The sequence below is a fragment of the Temnothorax nylanderi genome, unplaced genomic scaffold (assembly GCF_030848795.1).
Source record: "Temnothorax nylanderi isolate EJ_2023f unplaced genomic scaffold, tnyl_v1.0 TNYL_tig0249_pilon, whole genome shotgun sequence".
NCBI lineage: Eukaryota > Metazoa > Arthropoda > Insecta > Hymenoptera > Formicidae > Temnothorax > Temnothorax nylanderi.
In genome coordinates this window covers 145,586-165,164 of record NW_027249311.1, presented here as the reverse complement: position 1 = coordinate 165,164, position 19,579 = coordinate 145,586, and the positions used below count along the sequence as shown (strand labels likewise).

The following is a 19,579-nucleotide window of genomic DNA, read 5'->3' as shown; positions in this document are numbered from 1 at the left end:
AAAGCGGGAAAATACATATTCTTATAAATAGAATAATTGCATGGCTCTATTTCTCTATAAGAATAAATATTTTACCGCATATTTTTTGCGTATGAAAATAATTGCTTAAAAATTTACCTGATTTCACGCTTTCAGACTTCTTTGGTATGTAAGACTCAAACAGAAATATGTTAAAATCATATTGCGTAAAAGCACATACGGATATAAAAAAATATATCAGCGTGTGACATGCGTAACATGTTCACAACATATTTCTATTTTTATTTGAGAAAAGGCTCAAAATGACCACTTGCCACAAAGCAATATCATGTCTGTCATTTCGGCGTTCGTAAAATGTACAAACAAAAGAACGTAAAAACAAATAAACACTTTTGGTGCTGGTGGAAAGTACACTTTTTTATGAAGTTAGAGTTTCCGAGTATCTTAGAGCATAAGCTGTCGTAGTTTCCCGCGGTAACAAAAAGTAAGAAAATGTAAAAACGAATATCGACAATCCTTCTGCTTGGAAACTGATGTTCATTTGTTTTTACGTTCTTTTGTTTGTACACGTCGACATTCGCAGTGAGATCGTTTCTCTTGCTTCGTTTCGTAACATTTCGTGTAAGTAAAGATCGTACGAAAATGACACACAATTTTACGAACGCCGAAATGACAGACATGATATTGCTTTATGGCAAGTACAATCGACGCCCACGAATAGCCACAAGAGCCTATGCTTTAACATATCCAGAGCGAAAGCATCCGGATCATGTATTTTTTATGAGGCTGGAGTCGCGGTTGCGAAAATTTGGTCAATTTAAACCTGTTAAGCGTCCAGGTATTTATTTACAAAATTTTCTATTAATATTTTAAATATTATGTATACTCGTATTATTATTTGTAAATATTATGTACTTTTATTATTGTTTTATTATTTTCGTAAAGGACGAACACCGCGAATAACAAAGCGCAGGTCGGAATTGTTGACAGACGGACTATCTGTAGGCCAGTATATGGCACAATATCCTGCTCTGGATAATGCAAAAGGCTATACTTTGGTGAATAACATTAATATTATGTGTAACTCAAAGCAGTGCAAACCTTTATTTAAAGAAGGAATAGTTAAAATTATACTGAGAACTATATTGTCTTGCAGCTAGAGATTGATTTCGAAAAGAGAAATCCGGACAAAGTACTGAAATTGTTTGTGAACTGGCCAAAACTTTCAGATTTTCTTTTCGAAAAGTTGAATAATAAGATAAAAGATTTCAGCAGTAATATAGTATCTGAAGGTATGTGTAAAAAATGCTTAACGTTTAATTATATAAATTTTGTACCTTTTTTACATAAATGTTTCTTATGAGTATGTATATCTTTTTTCTCACAGATGTAAGAACTTTAAAAATTTTGTCATCTATTTCACATTTGTTCGCCTGTGTAAACGCACGGAAGCAGATAAAAGAAATTAAAGAATGGCGGCCCTCAAAAATAGAAGTGCAGGAGAGTTTTATCCTACATGTTAAGGTAAAATTTTTGAAAATAATTTGATAGTTCTATCATACATTATTAGTTTTATTTTTCAGTGAGAAATATCTATTGTGTACAATTATTTATTTTTGCTTTTAGATTATAGGGGACTTAGAAGTTCAACTTCGTTCTCGACAAGAAAAGCTTGCCCAACACTGTTGTGATCTTCAGCCCTTGGTAGCCATTGTTGGTCCTGAGCTACCAGAAATTCATCAAAGTTTTGTGGTATTGGGGGTAAGAAAATACTTTGAAGTGGACACTCCATTAAAAGCCATTGATGTATGCTTTAAAGTCTTCCATGCTCTTCACATTCAATACCCGCCAGAGTGTGCTCAGATTTGGCAATTTATTCAGCGTGCTGCATATGATATGCCACGAAATCGTCAATATGATCCCCATTATAGTAGTGTCGAGATTTTATTGAAGGAATTTTCATCATACCGTAGCAACACCCCATAATAAGTATTTTCTTGGTTTCGATTTGTTGCTGTGCGCGCGTATTAAATTATAAATTATATTTTATAAATTACCTGTGTAAGAGTAAGTTTAAAGACTCAAGATCAAAACAGACTGTTATACTTTTGCTGTGCCCATCTTATTATTTCGGGAAATAGTTTCAAGTGTCTTTTAGTTTGTATAGAATACAAATCGAAATGCCTACGTGCAATTTGTGCCAAGAAACCTTCACTTTCATCCGGAGCTTGTTTGCCCACCTCATTATTGCACATCCTGGTTTGTCATTTTACAAATGTGGAGAAAATGGTTGTCTTAGAAAGTTTATAACAAAAAATTCTTTTCGAAAACATCTTCAGAAATGTCACAATTTTCCTTTAATATATCCAGGCGCAGTGGTAAATAAAGCAGTAAGAAATGATAAACAAGTTTCCTCTTCTAATAATGAAAATATTAATTATAATTTACTATTATCTGATACGGATAGCATTGAGGCAGAAACTGATTTTAACAATGTTAATTTCGTAAGTCCCGATCAGTTTATATCATCTCTGCAACGGTCGGCTGAAATGATTGTGTCAAAATTGTCCTGTAATCCTCGTTTTCCAAGAAACTTAATTCAAACAGTAATAGTTGATTTAACTTCTATGATTGGCGGTGAGTACTTGGCACTACTTAGACAAAAGATAATGGATATTATGAAAAGCTGCAACTGTGCTCAGAATGAAATCCAAGAATTGCAAATTATGTTTGAAGCCTTGGAAAATCCTTTTAAACACCTTACATCGGAATATTTTCGTTTTAAACACTTTTCAAATTCTACAGATTATATTGCTCCTGTACGTTATGAAATGGGCCAAATATTTCGTGCTACGAGAGATAATAATATTGTAAAAGGAAAATATGTTCCTGTGTATGGCCAATACATTCCTTTAGATATGATACTAACAAAATTTTTTGAGATGCCTAATGCGTTGCAAGATACTTTAGCTTACATGGAGTCTTTAAATAAGGAAAATTCAGGATTACATAATTTCATTCAAGGTCTCTTATGGATCAAAAAGAGAAAAAAGTACTCAGAGGATGATATTGTTTTGCCTCTCTTTGTTTATTTTGATGACGTGGAAGTGAATAATCCACTGGGATCTCATTCTGGCAAACTTGGAGCTGTATATGTATCACTGCCTTGTTTACCTCCGGAGTCTCGTTCTCTTTTAAAAAATATATTTCTTGTACTGCTGTTTGAAAGCTGGACAAGATCATATTTTACAAACAAAGTAACGTTTTCCCCTTTGATTACAATTCTAAAATCACTTGAGAGTGAAGGTATTTTGGTCCAAAGCAGTCAAGGGTTAAAACGGGTTTTTTTTGTTCTAGGGTTAATAACAGGAGATAACTTAGGATTAAACGGAGTACTTGGTTTGGTAGAGTCCTTTTCTGCTCACTTTTTCTGCAGATTTTGCAAAATGAATAAAAAAGACACACAGCACGCACAGAAAGGAGCAATAGAAGAACCTGCTCTTTTGAGAAATGTTTTAAATTATGATAATGATATTCAATTATCTAATGTTTCTGAAACAGGTTTGAAAGAGGAATGTGTATTTCACGATATATCCTCCTTTCATATGACTGATAATTATAGTGTCGATGAGTTGCATGATGGTCGAGAAGGTTTATGTAATGTTGATATGATTCAGATTTTAAGTAATCTCACTGATGTCAAGTACAAATGTTTTAATCTTGAGTCTTTAAACAATAGGATACTTATGTTTAATTATGGGCCTAAGCAGTCAGTAAATAAACCGCCACAAATATCTACCGATCACTTAAAGAAAAAGAAAATAAAAATGACTGGTTCAGAAATGCTATGTTTCGTCAAACTTTTTGGAGTCATTGTGGGCGATTTAGTTAATGAAGATAACCCATACTGGCAACTTTATTTACTAATGCGTCAAATACTTGATATTATACTCGCAAAAAGATTGTCAAGAGGTTCTCGTTCTCGTTTAAAAGTTTTAATACAAGAGCATCATGAACTTTTTGTTTCATTAACGGGAGACACTCTTACTCCAAAAATGCATTTTCTGACTCACTACCCGAGAATTATTGAACAAAGTGGTCCAATCTCTCATTTGTCGACCATTCGAAATGAAGCCAAGCATAGAGACTTTACCCAAGCTGCTGCAGCTAATATGTCTCGTTTGAATATAACTCATTCGCTTGCTGTAAAACACCAGATGAGTATGTGCCATCGATTTCTATCAAAGGAAGGTTTAATACCTGACATACAAACCGGTCCAGGTCATATTATGACTTTGGATGATATGTTACCCTTTATTCACACTCTTCCACTTGAACTCAGAGATACAGATTGCATGACTTTTAACTCGGTTGATTATAAGGGAACTACCTATAAGTTAGGTATGGTTGTAGTAGTAGGCGCTCAGGATTTATGTCCACAGTTTGGAGAGGTGGTCACCATCATTGCGAATGGTCATGACGTTTGCCCACTTCTTGTTTGCACTGTACTTTTGAATGTCGGGTTGTATGAACATGTATTAGGCTATGAAGTTGAACCCACCCAAGATTGGATATGTATTAAAATAAGTGATTTGCTTGATTCATATCCATTGTATGCATATACAATGGCTAATAGAGGAAAATATGTTGTCCTTAATTATAGTATTTAAAAATTGCGTAAGTTGCAACAAAATTTTCTGGCGTTTGTCTCCAAAATTAAACGGACATGTCGAGTATTAGATGGACGCGACGCTCGAGAACCTAGCATACATTTAATTTACGTTTTATTATACTAAGAACATTTCAGTAACTTTCCATAATCTATCATTTTTTTTGTTCTTGGAGAATCAATTTATTTTAAAGTATACACTAAAACTACTTTACGTTCCACAAAACGATAGTTACGCGTAATTTCAGCAGAGAATTTTTTATTTAGTTTCAAAAGTTAAAGAGTGACTAAAGAATAAAGACTAAACGGTTCTAACTAAACGGTATTAAACAAAAGCCTTTTCTTTTCCATAACTTAACGATATACTATATACTATACAGTTTTTGATGTCATATTCTAAGTATTCCTAATAATATTGTTAATGATAGGACAGGATCCAAAAATATGTTTCTTTTTTGTATTGATGCGTATTATGATGCGTTGTATAGACATGATTTAAAATTGTATAGATGATTTAAGAAACTGTAGCTAAGTGAGTAGCCATTGTAAATCTTTATATATAATGTTATGTTTATTCATAAATTATAAACTACTATATGATGTTATGTATGCTCATATCTTTTATTTGAAATATTGATTGTGTTGCATATATCATGTTCAAATGCACTTAATTTTAATATAACAATAATGCATTGTCATTTCTTTCCCAATTTTGTACAGAAAGAAACATTTATTTGTTAGTAGAACAACTAATTTGCTGAAATAATATTTGCAGCCTTTGCTAATAATCATTGCTATCAAAACAAATCAAATTCAGTACGGTTTACGAATGATTAGTTAGAACAACGGATCAATAGCATTTGTCATCATTACGAAAGTGTCTTTTTGTGTTGTTAGAGCAGTGAATCAAAAGCAGCAAATCAGATTTGTTTCCACTACTGCGTTATTTGCTGTCACTATAGCTACAGACCAAATTTGTTGCAGAAACTGGTGTCTTGTTACATTAACAGAAAATTTCTCTCAGTGTGGTATCATTGACGATAGCCCCAGAAGAGCTTCAAAAGCTTTAAAATCCTTAACACCAGAACTCCAACGAAACAATAATCGTATTGATCCTCACGATGAGCAGATGCCACGTAATGTTACATAAGAAATTAAATATTTTTGTAAAGACTTAAGTAATTTATCTTTTAAAATCATTTTTTTCATTATACAATATAAATTTAATATTATGTGTAAAAAAACTATTTAAAAAATTAACGTATATTATTGTGTAATGTTGTAGTTGAAAATTATGAAAATATTACAAATGCACGGTCTCCTCCTATTGATAATCACAGCCCTGTGAGAAGTCCAGGAAACCAACATGCACAATCACCTTTACCGCATAACACCGTCAATAATGATGATGATGAAAGATCAGGTAATGTAGTTTTGTAGAATGAAGCAATTTTTTATTTTCTTTAATTAACGTAATTTTATTTTTATTTATATTTTTATTATTCATTAATAAAAGAGTATGTAGAAACTCCTCTGCCCAGACGAAGAAGAAGTTGCATTGTTTACCGACCAAAAAGAGGTATAGATTTACAATATTATCATACTTCTTAGATTTAATTGAAGAACATTTTTTTCCTTGTATTATAGTAGATTATACAGGGTGAATTTTATTTCGTGAACCAGTCTTTTACCATCAAAGGCGAGATACCGACCGTACTTGTAACTAACTTATCGGCTGTGGCGTACGTTGAGCCGCGCGAACCGAAGTCCTTTTGAATTCAAGCGCCTTAAGAACTATAAATCGCATTACGGGCAATATGTAGTACGCTCGAAGCTACATTTACTCAATAAATTAAAGCGGGAAAATACATATTCTTATAAATAGAATAATTGCATGGCTCTATTTCTCTATAAGAATAAATATTTTACCGCATATTTTTTGCGTATGAAAATAATTGCTTAAAAATTTACCTGATTTCACGCTTTCAGACTTCTTTGGTATGTAAGACTCAAACAGAAATATGTTAAAATCATATTGCGTAAAAGCACATACGGATATAAAAAAATATATCAGCGTGTGACATGCGTAACATGTTCACAACATATTTCTATTTTTATTTGAGAAAAGGCTCAAAATGACCCCCTTCCACTTTTTCACAAAGTACTGCTCTGTCCAAGATTGCCTTATGTACCCGGCGTAAGGTCTGAGGACGAATTGCACGACAAGCTCGTACAATTCTATCCTTCAGATCTTCAGGGCTAACAGGTCGCGTAGCGTATACCTGCTGCTTCAGATAACCCCATAGGAAAAAATCAAGAGGTGTAAGATCTGGTGAACGCGGTGGCCATTCGCGGGGACCATGAAGTCCGATCCAACGGTATCCGAATTTCCTATTTAATAACTCTCTTGTTGCCTTGGCAGTGTGTGCAGGATGGCCGTCCTGCTGGAACCACATATTAATACGTGATTCCAGTGGCACCTCATCTAACAAGGCAACAAGTTTATTTGTAAGGAAATTTCGGTATCTTTCGCCATCGACCTTGCCATCAATAAAATATGGACCTATGATGTGATCACCGAGAATACCCGCCCAAACGTTCACCGACCACCTGACTTGAGAATGTGCTTGTTCCATCCAGTAGGGATTCTCTCTGGCCCAATAACGTGAGTTATGGCGGTTAATGATGCCATTGTTTTGAAAGGTACATTCATCAGAGAAAAGAATGTATTTGGAGAAGTCATAATTCTCCTCACTCACATTAAGGAGCCAACTACAATACTCCAGCCTACGGGGTTTATCATTAGCATACAATTCTTGGGTCAGAATAACTTTATAAGGATGGAAGTGAGCCGACTTTAGAGCCTTACATACCGTTGACTGACTAATTTCTTGGTAGTGTGCTATAGTTCGGGTACTTGTTGTCGGATAGTCCACAACCATTTGCTCAATTGCCGCTTGCTGAAGTTTGCTGCCAATAATCTACAACTTTAGACCACGGTTGTGAACTGTTTTTCAACCAAAGCAGAGCGTCGTCATTTTCACTAGGTTCATCTGTTGTTATTACTAAAAGAAAAATATCTGAGTTTATACAAAAGCAACAGAAAATATATTAGAAATTTTAACAGTATAAAATTTAAAAAAATTATAACTTATAAATTATAAAATTTCATACTTTCATCGTCCTCCCTTGCTCTTTTCTTTCCCTTCTGTCTTCCTTTCCTTCCAGCAGGGATAAGATTTAATTTGGCAAGTTGCCTTCTTTTATTATACCATTTGTTATACAATTTACCTTTTCCTGTGTTGCAAGTCCCACTGCTGGGATCAATATCAATATACGTTTCCTACACAAAATATTACAAAACGATAATAAAAATAAAAAGTAAAATTTTATGTAAAAAAGCCGTTCTGTTTTCAATTCTAAATAAAAAGCAAAAGTTAATGCAAAGACAACGCACCTTTGTTTCAGTAGGGAAAAGTTCAATTATTTTATTGGAAATAAAATTAAGCCTTTCAGGCGACAGGCTGGAAAGCAAAGCAAAACAAACGTTAAAATCTCTCAATAAAAGGAATTATTTCAACAATAGCATGTATGTAAGAAAGTTGTCTCGACAAAAAGAGATAAGTTAAACTTCAAAATTGCATGCACACTTCAAAATTTTTCAAATACCGTTTATCTAAATCATCTCTTAATTCATACACTATGATAAGTTCCGCCAGATCATTTCTGTTCATGAAACTAAGTTTCTTATTGATATTGTATTCTTGAAGCACAATTAAACCCTTATCATATTTCTTAAGAATTGATTCCAAATCCTGCAACGACAGAGAGCATACAGATTTCATCTCAGAGCAGATAAAGAATCATATGCCACAATAAACTTGTAATAAATTTAATAAAAGTTACTTATCTGAATTTCAGTTTCGTACATAAATTTTGATAAGAGAATACCAATTACTTACATATCTATCATTTATTCCTTCCCTTTTTATTTGCAAATCAGAATTGCTTTGGACCTGCTGTATTGTATTGTGAGATAAAACTTTATCATTTTCACTAAAATCCTCATGAAAGATCGGTTCTTGTAGTACTGTAACTTCACCATTTTTTTCTGGATAAAAAGTTTTAATATTATTAACATTAAAATATACATATTTAATAGATTTTGATACTCATTTAATAAAGTGCAGAATTTTAAATAATTACCAACAGTAGCTATGACTGTAGCGCTAGTCCTTTCAGTTTTATTTATTACATCTGTATCAATATGAAGCTACATACAAAAATTGTTACAAGTTTTTATACAGTTTCTTAAAGATTTGTCATAGTATTTATTGCTGTGACAGAATATTAATTACAGTACCTCATTAATTGTCTGCTCTGCCTTGAATTTTAAATTGAAAAGTAGCCTCTCTCCAACAAAGGGAATTAATAAACATATAGTCTCACTATCCAAGTGAGGAAATACTTCCTCTGTTATTTTCTGATCTATAACAGATGAGACAAGCGAAAAATATTTTAATAAATAAAGAATCAAAGAACTTTATATTGAAATTATGATCTTTGTATAACAAAAGTTATTTTTATGGAGTAAAACTATAACTATGTAACTTGACTCTATCGCTCATAATACGCTTCGTAATTTCTGAATGTAAAAAATATCATGAGGTTTTTCTTTCTGACGTCAGGTTGCCTGCAAATATAGTGCATATTTGCAGGTTATCTAGATTTTTCTAATTATTGTACAAGATCGATGTAAATCTCTGGCGATATTGTTGTGCCTTACGTTTTTTATTACAGCCATTTTACTTAAAATATGTTATAAATGACACACTGGCACTGTTAAGATAGAAATAGATATTTTCTTTACCTTTTAATGCTTGTATGACTTCCGCACTTAAACCCCAGCGCTTAAGCCGTTGGGATACGGGATCTGCTTCCTTCACTGTACTCATTTCAATAACCGTCCACACAGAAACAGCACAAACACAAGCACAAGCTGCCTTACTTCGATGGTTCCTGCTCACAGAACGCGGTTATGCTTGTCGCCATGCAAGAAGCGACGCAGTAGTCAATCAACGTGCCGCTGCCCGTAAGAACCAAAAGTTTATTGGTTACCACGAATACCACGTCGCTTCTGGCCATGCAGCAAACGTTTACGCGTCCTGATGCAGGAGCCATGCAGCCATGACTGGTAGCACCGCACGCACGCCACGGACTTACGTGGCGCGGAAATTGGCGCGAAAATTAGCGCAAATCATTTGTTCGAAACAACGGATCTCTTCTGTTGGTACAACGCTTATTGTTATATTCGTTGGGGTTACTGATATTATAGTTGTAATAGCGATGTATTTTGTATACCAAACAAATAGAAAATAACAAATGTAGTTTGTACCGCAGACGATGTATGATTCGTTAAAATGACGAATAACGAGAAATAATTCGCAACAGCAACTCATCGATCAGTTTCCTTAGCAAGTCATCAAGTAACAAATGATATTTTGTTCTGATAACCGAAACATTTCTCTCAGTGCAGGAGATGCAATTTCAGTACTTTCAGAGTCTTCAAGAAGAAAATTATGCAGTAAATAATATTAAAATTTATCGTTTTATCTATTTACATGCTTGAATAAGTAATAATATAATATTTATTTAACTTTTCCCTCTTTACCTTGTTCGTTTGATTCATCATTTTCATTTTCTGTAAAAACGTTATCACTTTCATCGCTATCGACCAATTGTCGTCTTCCTTTCAAAAATTTATTCAACTGTTTTTTTCCACTCTTTAGTTTTGCTAGTTTCTTCAATTTGGTTTGAATTTTCTGTAATTATTATTACCATTATTATTATTATTGTTATTGTTGTTTATATTATTGTCACTGTTATTATTACTTGTAATAGCAAAGTCAATAATCAAACATTACAATAAGTACGAAAAAACAAATATTCGTTACTTTACCTAATTTTTTTCGTGAATACCACCATCTTTTGATTTTAAACGTAATTTTTCCAATGCATCACTGCGTCGTATTTTTTTAAATTTGTGGCGTCCGCTTCTGCTTAATAAATTTTCTTTATTGTCTGCAACATTAGATAGTTATTTATAATAAATTAGACTTTACAATAAAGAAAGAATGTTTTTCCAAAACTGAATGAACATTATTGTTTGCAAACATTCCTTCTTAAATAATTTTTCTTTTTGCTTCTTCTCTATTCTTTTTATATTCAACAATGCACTTTATGGTTTAATTGGAATAACAATCAAGCGTTACAAGAAATTTCCAAGTTATTTTTTAATGAAGCTTCAGTATGCTATATACTGTAATATGTATTCAAATTAATATAAATTATTAATTTAATTAATTAATTTTTACATAAAAAAATGCTGTAAAATTTATTACAGTCCTTAAAATATTGATAACAATTTTATAGGAAAATCATGACTTAAATTCAAAATATTATTAATTTTCTTTATTTCAAATAAAAAAAGGTACAATAAAAATTAGTTTCCAATAAACCTTTACTCCTGTTATTGGATCCAAAGAAATTATTAGGAAGAGAAAATAAATATTTCTTAAGGAATATAAGTAAAAAAAGTGGAAACTTAACATTTTTTAAATTATTGTTTCAGATTAACTGAAGTCATTTATATTGTCAATTTAAATATTGCAAACAATTTTAATAAATAATTCAATAAAATTTTTTCAATACATATCCCTGCAGAAACAAGACTGAAAAATACTCCTAAGAAGTTTCAATATATTATTCGAATAAGATCAATTATGAAAATAAGATAAATTAATAAAACTTATATGATTGATTGATAACGTGTACTTTATTACCCACATGGGGTCCAAAAGGGCGTTTTGTAGGGACGTACCCAACCCTTTACAATAATTCCCGTCACCCATTACATATAATACATACAATACATTAGTTTGGCGTTTTATAGGGACGTACCCAACCCTTTACAATTTTTGCATTTTGTTATCCCCCTCCCTACCACTTCCAGCTCCTTCCCTCCGATCCCTCCTCTTCCTCGTCGGAAATCATTAGAAGATTTTCTTCCATCTTTTTTGAAATTTCATCCTCTGCTGACCTGCTTGACTTTCTGTTTTGCTTCTCCTTCCATTCCTTTCTCTTTTCTCTCTCTTTTCTTTCTTTGATCCTATCCTCCAGTGACTTGTCTTCGTCCATTTTTACTCTCATTCTGCTTCCTTCTCTTCTTCTTGCATCTAACACTTTCCATTTGTCATCCTCGTTTCCCAACTTTAGCAGCATCGTGAGCCATTCCCCTCTCTGCCCTAGCACGCTCACCTCCTTCAATTCCACCTCCACCTTCAATCTTTTCGATATCAGCTTCTGCACTTTGCTCAGGTTTGTGCCGCCTTCCCCCCATATCACTTTCTCGACTCTAATTATAATGTTTTTCTTTCTTTTTTCTTCCTCGCTCTCCTCATTGTCTTTGAAACACCATTTTCTCTTGTATGTGTTATCCCCTCTCTCTTCGCTCTCGTCCCTCTTCCTTTTGCCTTGGTCTTGTTCCATTCTGTTCATCCTTCTATCCATCGCGTCCCTCTCCTTCTTCAGCTCCTTTATTTCTCTCTTGAGATCTTTCAGTCGTTCGTCTATTATCGCCTCTATCACCTCCCTGTCGACTGTTAACGCCACTTTTCTGCTCATCATTCCTCTACTTCCTTCCTGCGGTATCTGTGGATAGTAGAAAATGTCTGATTAATACCTCTGCTTATATGTACCTTTCTCCTCCTCCTGTCCTCTGCCCGTCTCTCTCATTCAATTCCTTAGATAACTCTTTCTGCCGCTCTTTACCTTTACTCCTCCGTCGTCAACTCTTTCTGCTGTTCCTGCCTTGCTTCTTTTACTGTCGCTTTCTTATCACCTTTATTCTCGCCACGTGCACTTCTCGCCTGTTTTCCTCGATCTGTTACTCTCTTCCATCGCACTCTCGACCTTGCCGCCAATCCATTTTACCCGTTGTGGCGGCGTGCATTGTGTACCCGCCTTGCCATTTCCGCTATTCTCACCTCTAGTACCACTTTCTCTTTCTCCCGGGTTAAAGGAGTATTGTATCGGCTCATTCTGCTCCGTTCATTCAATCTAATAGAATACATTCTTTTATACCTCCCTCATCTTCCTTTTCACTTCCTCCTCTCTTGTTGTTCCCCTACCTGCTTATCTACCCTTTATGTTCCCCTGCTTATCTACCTCGACGTAGGTTCCCTTCATTCCTTTTCGATGTCTCGTCCTGCTTAGTCCTCTTTCGGGAGGTTATTGGCTCTTCCCCCTGCACTTTCCGTTCTTCTCCCTCTCTCCTCTTGTCTCATTTCCTCTACTGCTTTCATCCATTTCTCTCCCTCCCCCTTCTCTCCCAGCAGTCTACCCACCACGTCTTGCCATCCCTCTCCGTCCCACTCCTCCCATCTGGCACACTCCTTCCATATGTGTTCCCATGTTTCCTCCTCCCTCCCACACATCCTGCACCTTCTATCCTCCTCTTCACCCCAGTATAGTCCCTCCCTCACTTCATTACCAAGTCTGAATCTTGCCACCCTGCTCCATCTCGCTTCCTCCCATCCTTTCTTTAAATAGTCCGGGATCCCTTCCTTCCTTATATTCTTATACCACCTGTTGTACTTCGATTTCGTGATCTTTTCCATCCTTTCTTGTCTATCCTTCTCTTTCTCCTTCTTTTCCAATTCCTCCTCCTCAAGCTCTTCTTCTTCTTCCGTTTCTACTCCGATCCCTTCCAAGTAGTCTTTTCTCTCATGCTCCCATTTTCCTATTATCCTTCCTCTCTTCCATCTCTCTTTCATTTCTTCCATACACTTTCTCGCTATTTCTCCTCCTCTACCTTCTCCCAGTTTTCTTTCAAACCTCCATGCTCTTTTGCTTGCTCTAGCTCTCATTTTTTCTCTTTCTAGCTCGTCTCTGACCATATATCCCGGCGTCCTCCAGTTTACTCCGAGTACCCATCTTAGATATCTCTCTTGAATACCTTCAACCTCTCTCCTTTCCTTCCATCCCCATATTTCTGCTCCGTATCCCATCACCGTCCATATCAGGGTGTCATATAGCCAGATTCTTCTTTTGCAGTCCTTTTTCCACATCCTCTTTCCTATCCCCCACACTTCCCTCATTACTCTTGCTGCCTTTCTTCTTCTCTCTCTAATGTGCGCCTCCTGTCCTCCATTCTCCTTCAGCGTGTACCCCAGGTACTTGAATTCTTTAACCTCCTCTAATTTTTTTCCCTTCCATCTCTAGTCGCACTTCTTCTTCCTTCCTCCTCCCTTTCTGAACCTCATTATCTTTGATTTCTCTATACTCAGAGTTAAACCTTTTCTGTCTAGATATCCTTCCAGCCTGCTTATCATTGCTCTCATGTCCTGCTCCTCCTCCGCTAGCAGTGCTATATCATCTGCATACATTAGCGTGTATATCTTCTCTCCTCCTAGTTTCACGCCTCCCCATCCACCCTTCTTTATGTATTCCTCTATGTCTGCGATTAGTAGATTGAATAGTATTGGGCTTAGTGGGCATCCCTGTCTCAAGCCTTTCGCTGTCCAGAATTGTCCTCCACTCTCTTTTCCTCTCCCTACTCTGCTCTTTGTTTCCCTCAGTACTTCCTCCACCCTGTCTATCAGTCCTTGTCTCACTCCTCTTTCTCTCATTGTTTTGATTAACACTCTTTTATCCACTGAGTCGAAGGCCGCCTTCAAGTCCACAAAAAATACAGTCATTTTTCCTTTCTCTTTTCCTATTTGTCTGTTCACCAGGTAGTTCAAAGCGAATATTTGATCCATTGTTCCCATTCCTTTCCTGAATCCTGCTTGATTATCGGGGATCAGCTTCTTCATTTCTACTTCCTCTCTTATTCTTTCCGCTAGTATCGCCGTGTAGATTTTGTGCATCGATGACATAATGGTTATTCCTCTATAGTCCTTCACCTCTCGCCCTTCTCCTTTCTTAACTAGTGGGATTATCTCACCTTCCTTCCATTGTTCCGGCCAACCTTCCCCTCTCCAGACCCGTTTGCATACTTCCCATATCCAATTCACCATTTCTTCTCCTCCATATTTCCATGCCTCGTTTGGTATCCCGTCATTGCCTATTGCTTTTCCTGTCTTCAGTTTCTTTATTACGTTTCTTACCTCTTCTAATTCTATCTCTTCTTCCTCCTGTCTATTTCCGTCCCCCTCTCCCTTCACCACCCTGTTCTCCATTCCGCCCATCAGTTCCATGAAGTACTCCTTCCATTCTTCCTGTTTTATCTCTTCGTTCACTCTTTTTCTTCTCTTCCTCGCTCTGCCTATCAACTTCCATACCTCTCCCTCCGTTCTCGCTTCTCCGATCTCTTTAATCATCCTTTCTTTCTCCTCTTTCTTCTTCCTTTCACACATATCCCTATATTCCTTCTTTCTTTCTCTATATCTTTCTACCTCACCTTTTCCTTTTCTCCATTTCCTCAATTCTCTTCTCACTCCCCTCTTACCTTCCGTACATTCCTCGTCCCACCACCCTCTTCTGTTCTTAATAGCTCCTTTTTCACTCTTATCCTCATTTTCTTCAATCACTTTTCTTATCTTCATTGTTCCTTCCTCTATTTCCTCTTGCAGATCTCTATTTCCTCCAATCGCGCCTAGCCTCTCTCTAAATTGTGTTCTTCCTTCTTCATTCCATATTCCTTTTCTTCTTATTCTTTCTGCTCCTCTCCTTTTTTGTTTTCTCTTTGGGCTACCTCTCACCCAAAGTATTATTGGGTGATGGTCCGAATCTATCCTTTCTCCTATTTCCAGTCTTACCACTTTTTCTCTGACTTCCTCCTCCCCTATTACGTAGTCTATGACCGTCTCGCCTCTCCCTCCCGTATATGTATACTCTCCCTCCTCATCCCCCTTCGTGCCTCCGTTTAATATCATCCATCCTCTCTCCTCGATGAACTCCAGTAATTTCCTGCCTTCCTTATTTATCTTCTTGTCTTTAGACCTCCTCCCTCTATCCTCATCTCTTCGCTCGATTTCCTCTTCCCATCCTCCTTCCTCTCCTGTTCTCGCATTAAAGTCCCCACCTATTATGGTTCTTACTCCCTTTTCCCCCTCCTCCGTCCATTCTTTCAATCCTTCTAATTTTTTGTCTATATCGTTGTTTACATAGATTCCTATTATCCTCCATATTTCCTCTCCTATCCTTATCTTACCTTCGATTTTTCCTTCTATCTCCGTCTCCCTTCCTTCCTTTATCTCTTCTATACTTTTCCTTATTCCTAGCAGCATTCCTCCGCACGCTCTGCCCTTTCTGTTCCTCCTGGTCGCTTTCTGTACTCTCCATCTATATTCCCTCGGCAGTTTCTCTTTTACTTTTTCCCATCCTTTCTCGTCGGTCCAAGTCTCCATCATCACAATAACATCCCATTCCTTTATCCCTTCCCAGAAGTCCTTATCCTTGTTTGATATACCCGCTACGTTCCAGAAGGCCACTTTCCACGTCTCTTCGCTCCCCCTATCGTTTCTTATCACTTCCCCCACGTGACCCTCCTCCTGCCCCTCGACTTCCACTATATCGTTCCCTCTCATGTCCTCCTCTTCTTCCTTATACATTTTGACGTCTTCTGAAACGCTCAGCTCTTCTTCTATCTTCTTAAACCTATCATGTCTCCTTTTTTGTATCTCTTCCTTCTTTCTCTCGTTTGTCACTCTTAGCCCTTCCTTATCCTTCTTCCTCTCAATGTGATCTGCGAAAGTCATTTCTCTCTTCTAGCACACCTTTGCTTTCGCTCCATCTCCACTCCTTGTTATCCTCCCATATTTTTTGGTAACCGACCGTTACTCTTCTTCCTGCCTCCCTTTTCTCCCTTGCTATCTTTCTTATCTCTTTCTGTATCCGTCTTTCCTCCTTAGTGAGGTCGTCATCCAGGAAGCAACCATATTTCCTTCCTAGCTCTTTCTTTCTCCCCATTATCTCCCTTTTGCTTTCCCAGTTTCTGCATCTCAATACCTTCATTTTAAACTCTCTATGTCCTATCTCTCGTACTTCCTCGACGGCCACTTTCGCTTTGTTTATTTCTTCTATCATCTTCTCGATTTTTTCTTCTCTTTCCTTTTCACTTCTTGTTTTCTCTTCTCTTATGATTATGTTGACTTTCCTCATTCTTCTCTCTGCCATCTCCATATTTCTTTCTATATCTTTCATTTTCCTCATTATTTCTCCTCCCTCCAGCACTACCGTATTATCATCTTTCTTCTCCATCTTCTCTTCTAAACTTTTAATTCTTCCTTCCATATTCTTCCTTTGTTTCTCCCATATCTCCTCGCTTCTCTTCAGTTCTTCCTTTAGTCCCTTGATTTCGTTTTTTATTTCCTCTTTATCTCTCTTTCTTTCTTTCTCTTGTTCCTCCTTATCCTTCTTTCTTTCTCTCTCTTGTTCCTTTATTTTCTCTAAAATTTCTTTTAATAAATCTTCAGTCGCCATGTTTTCTTTTCCCTCCTCTTCTTTTTTGATTTTGGTTGGTGGCGATCTGTTGACCCTCCTTTGTGTGTTGAATTCTTCCAAAAACTCTTTCTCTGCTTTAGCTGCCTCTTCCACTTCTTCTTCCCTCTTCCTCTTTTGAAGAAAATCCTTAACCGATCCTGGGCTGTCTGCACTTCCTCTCAGTTTGGCTAGCTCCTCCGCCTTCGTGGGCCTACCTCTTGTTTTCTTCTCGCCTTCGACTTCCCCCTTCTTTCCTTTACCTCTCTGTTGTTCACTTTCTGTTCCTACCTCCTTCTTTTTCTCCATCCGCTGCTTTTACTTTGCCTATCACTCTTCCTCGTTATCTATCCTATGGCTGATTGCCCGTTTTGTAGTTATCCCTACTTTACACGAGTTAGTCTATGCCCGCTTCTGCGCCAATGTCTTACATTCTGTCTGCCCTCTATATTACTTACCGTCTATGCCTCAACTGTCACTTTGCTCCTGCCACTTTCTTTGCCTTTTCTCTTTTTAACCGATTTCACACCCACTCGAATTCTTCACCTCCGCTGCAGAACACCTCCGCCCTGCTGCTCTGCCACTCTCACCCTCCGCAAACCTTTCTTAGTCCAGTTTTCTCTTCCACTTTATCTCCGCTACTCTCGCACCTGTCACTTTCTTTGTCCCGGAACCGGAAGTCCAATAAAACTTATATGTATAATTCAATATTTTACATTTAAAAGCAATAGTTTAATTCAGTAAAGTATTGACAAGTTTTGAAAATACTGTTACAGTTTACAACGAATCACAGCTCGAATATATATACAAATTGCTTATTAACATTTTGAATATAATCTTGAAGTATTATTTTGATTAAGAACATAAATATGTATTGTGTATTTTCATATTACTGGAAGAACAGACAATATACCAATATTTTCTTCAAGACTTCAATTGTTGACATTTACATTTAATATTATTTACCAATAAATTACCTAACAGATATCATATTTACAATATTAATTTTAATTTTACTGGATGTATAAAAAAATCATTAAATGAAATGAATAATATTTAATTATTCATATTTAATAAGTTTGTATAAATTGAAATATCAGCGTTAGCAGCTACAAAGTAAGGCTGCGTTCGGAAACGTCTCTCAAGTACCTTTGTGTTTCATTTTATCCTTGTTTAACATTTGGTGAACAACAAGGATAATATGATACACGGAGGCACACTTGAGTGATGTTTTCGAATGCAGCCTAACCGATATTCAGTACAAAAAAGTAATATATTTATTTGAAACAGATAAAACTTCTCCCGGTGACAGACTAAATTTGTCATTGCTGTCATCGTATCTTCTAATATGATATGGTTCATTAGAACATTTTTCTGCATTAAAATCTTGGACATGTGATATTGGCACAACAGACACTTTTCTTGTCTCGTCCGAGTAAAAGCGAACTGCAGCGTATGTGGCTTGTGGTTTTGTTGAATTATCATTCATAACCTAATAGCAAAAATTATGTTTTACTTATACAGATGAGATAAAATTTATATTGACGAATTCATTAACCCTGCGTTCGTTTTCTCCCAATTTCTCCCACTGGGAGCATGTACTATACTAAAAATATATAGAATACGTTACGTATATTATAGATTTTTAATATAGTATATGTTCCCAGTGGAAGAAAACGAACGCAGGCTAAGTCTCGCTACCGACGCGCCATTTACCGACCTTGGGTTAGCCCAAGTCGTTATATAATAATATATACAAAGAACAATTATATTTCTCTTGTGATTACTCGTAATCTCTCTTTCTATGTATACGTACTTGTGTTTTTCTCGTATTTTCTGTCATTTTGCGAAAAGTATGTTTTCCAAATTTCGCTAAGCGTCTATAATTCGTTGACCGACGACTGTTCAGAAATCTTCTTCTTAATTCTTCTTTAATTTTCCTGGCACCTGCTGAAATGCAATACGGCCAAATATCAATATCTTATGCCCCCTTTAGATAGGGTGCAAGCACATGAGCTTTTATTTTCCGTGTTACGCGTATCGCGTAACCAATCACGTAACGTTTTATGTTATTTATTTCTCGAATAACGCTTCTGATTTGGTTATGCAATACGCGTTACGCGAAAATATAAGCCCATGTGCTCGCACCCTTAGGAGCGAGGTTACTTCAAAGCGTAAGGTTGCATCAGTAACCTTCACAAATTTTTCTTTCAAACGAAACACGTTCACTAGCACTGGTGTCCGCGAATTCTTCTTCTTCTTCTTGACTCCCTTATGGATCTCCGGTTATGTGAACCGTAGTACCACGCTTTCTCCACAAGATAACGGGACCAGCGCAGGGGGACGCTGGGGCCCTCTTGTGTATTTTGCAGAAGACTTCAAGCCACTATATCCTTGCTGAGATCGATAACCTTATTACCATTTTAAAAAAGCGCGTGTAAATTTTTT

General features: G+C 36.3%; 1 protein-coding gene and 1 long non-coding RNA gene across 2 annotated transcripts; one reads left to right on the top strand and one right to left on the bottom strand.

The window, feature by feature from the left end:
* The first annotated feature begins 648 nt into the window (after window positions 1–648).
* LOC139779898 (uncharacterized) lies at window positions 649–1,965 on the top strand. The gene is made up of 5 exons (XM_071718390.1): window positions 649–817; window positions 925–1,037; window positions 1,136–1,277; window positions 1,367–1,503; window positions 1,606–1,965. The coding sequence occupies exons 1-5, from the start codon at window positions 649–651 to the stop codon at window positions 1,963–1,965; spliced, it is 921 nt and encodes a 306-aa protein (XP_071574491.1).
* Window positions 1,966–18,412: 16,447 nt separating this feature from the next.
* On the bottom strand, window positions 18,413–19,379 carry LOC139779907 (uncharacterized). The gene is made up of 3 exons (XR_011720052.1): window positions 19,325–19,379; window positions 18,948–19,081; window positions 18,413–18,623 (listed from the first exon to the last, which is right to left on the bottom strand). It is a non-coding gene; the product is annotated as an uncharacterized lncRNA (long non-coding RNA).
* Window positions 19,380–19,579: the final 200 nt, after the last annotated feature.

Coding starts and splice junctions, on each gene's coding strand:
- LOC139779898 (XM_071718390.1), top strand. CDS start 649: ATGACAGACATGATATTGCTTTATGGCAAGTACAATCGACGCCCACGA. Junction 1,038..1,135: donor ATGCAAAAGGCTATACTTTG/GTGAATAACATT, acceptor ATTGTCTTGCAG/CTAGAGATTGATTTCGAAAA. Junction 1,278..1,366: donor TATAGTATCTGAAGGTATGT/GTAAAAAATGCT, acceptor TTTTTCTCACAG/ATGTAAGAACTTTAAAAATT.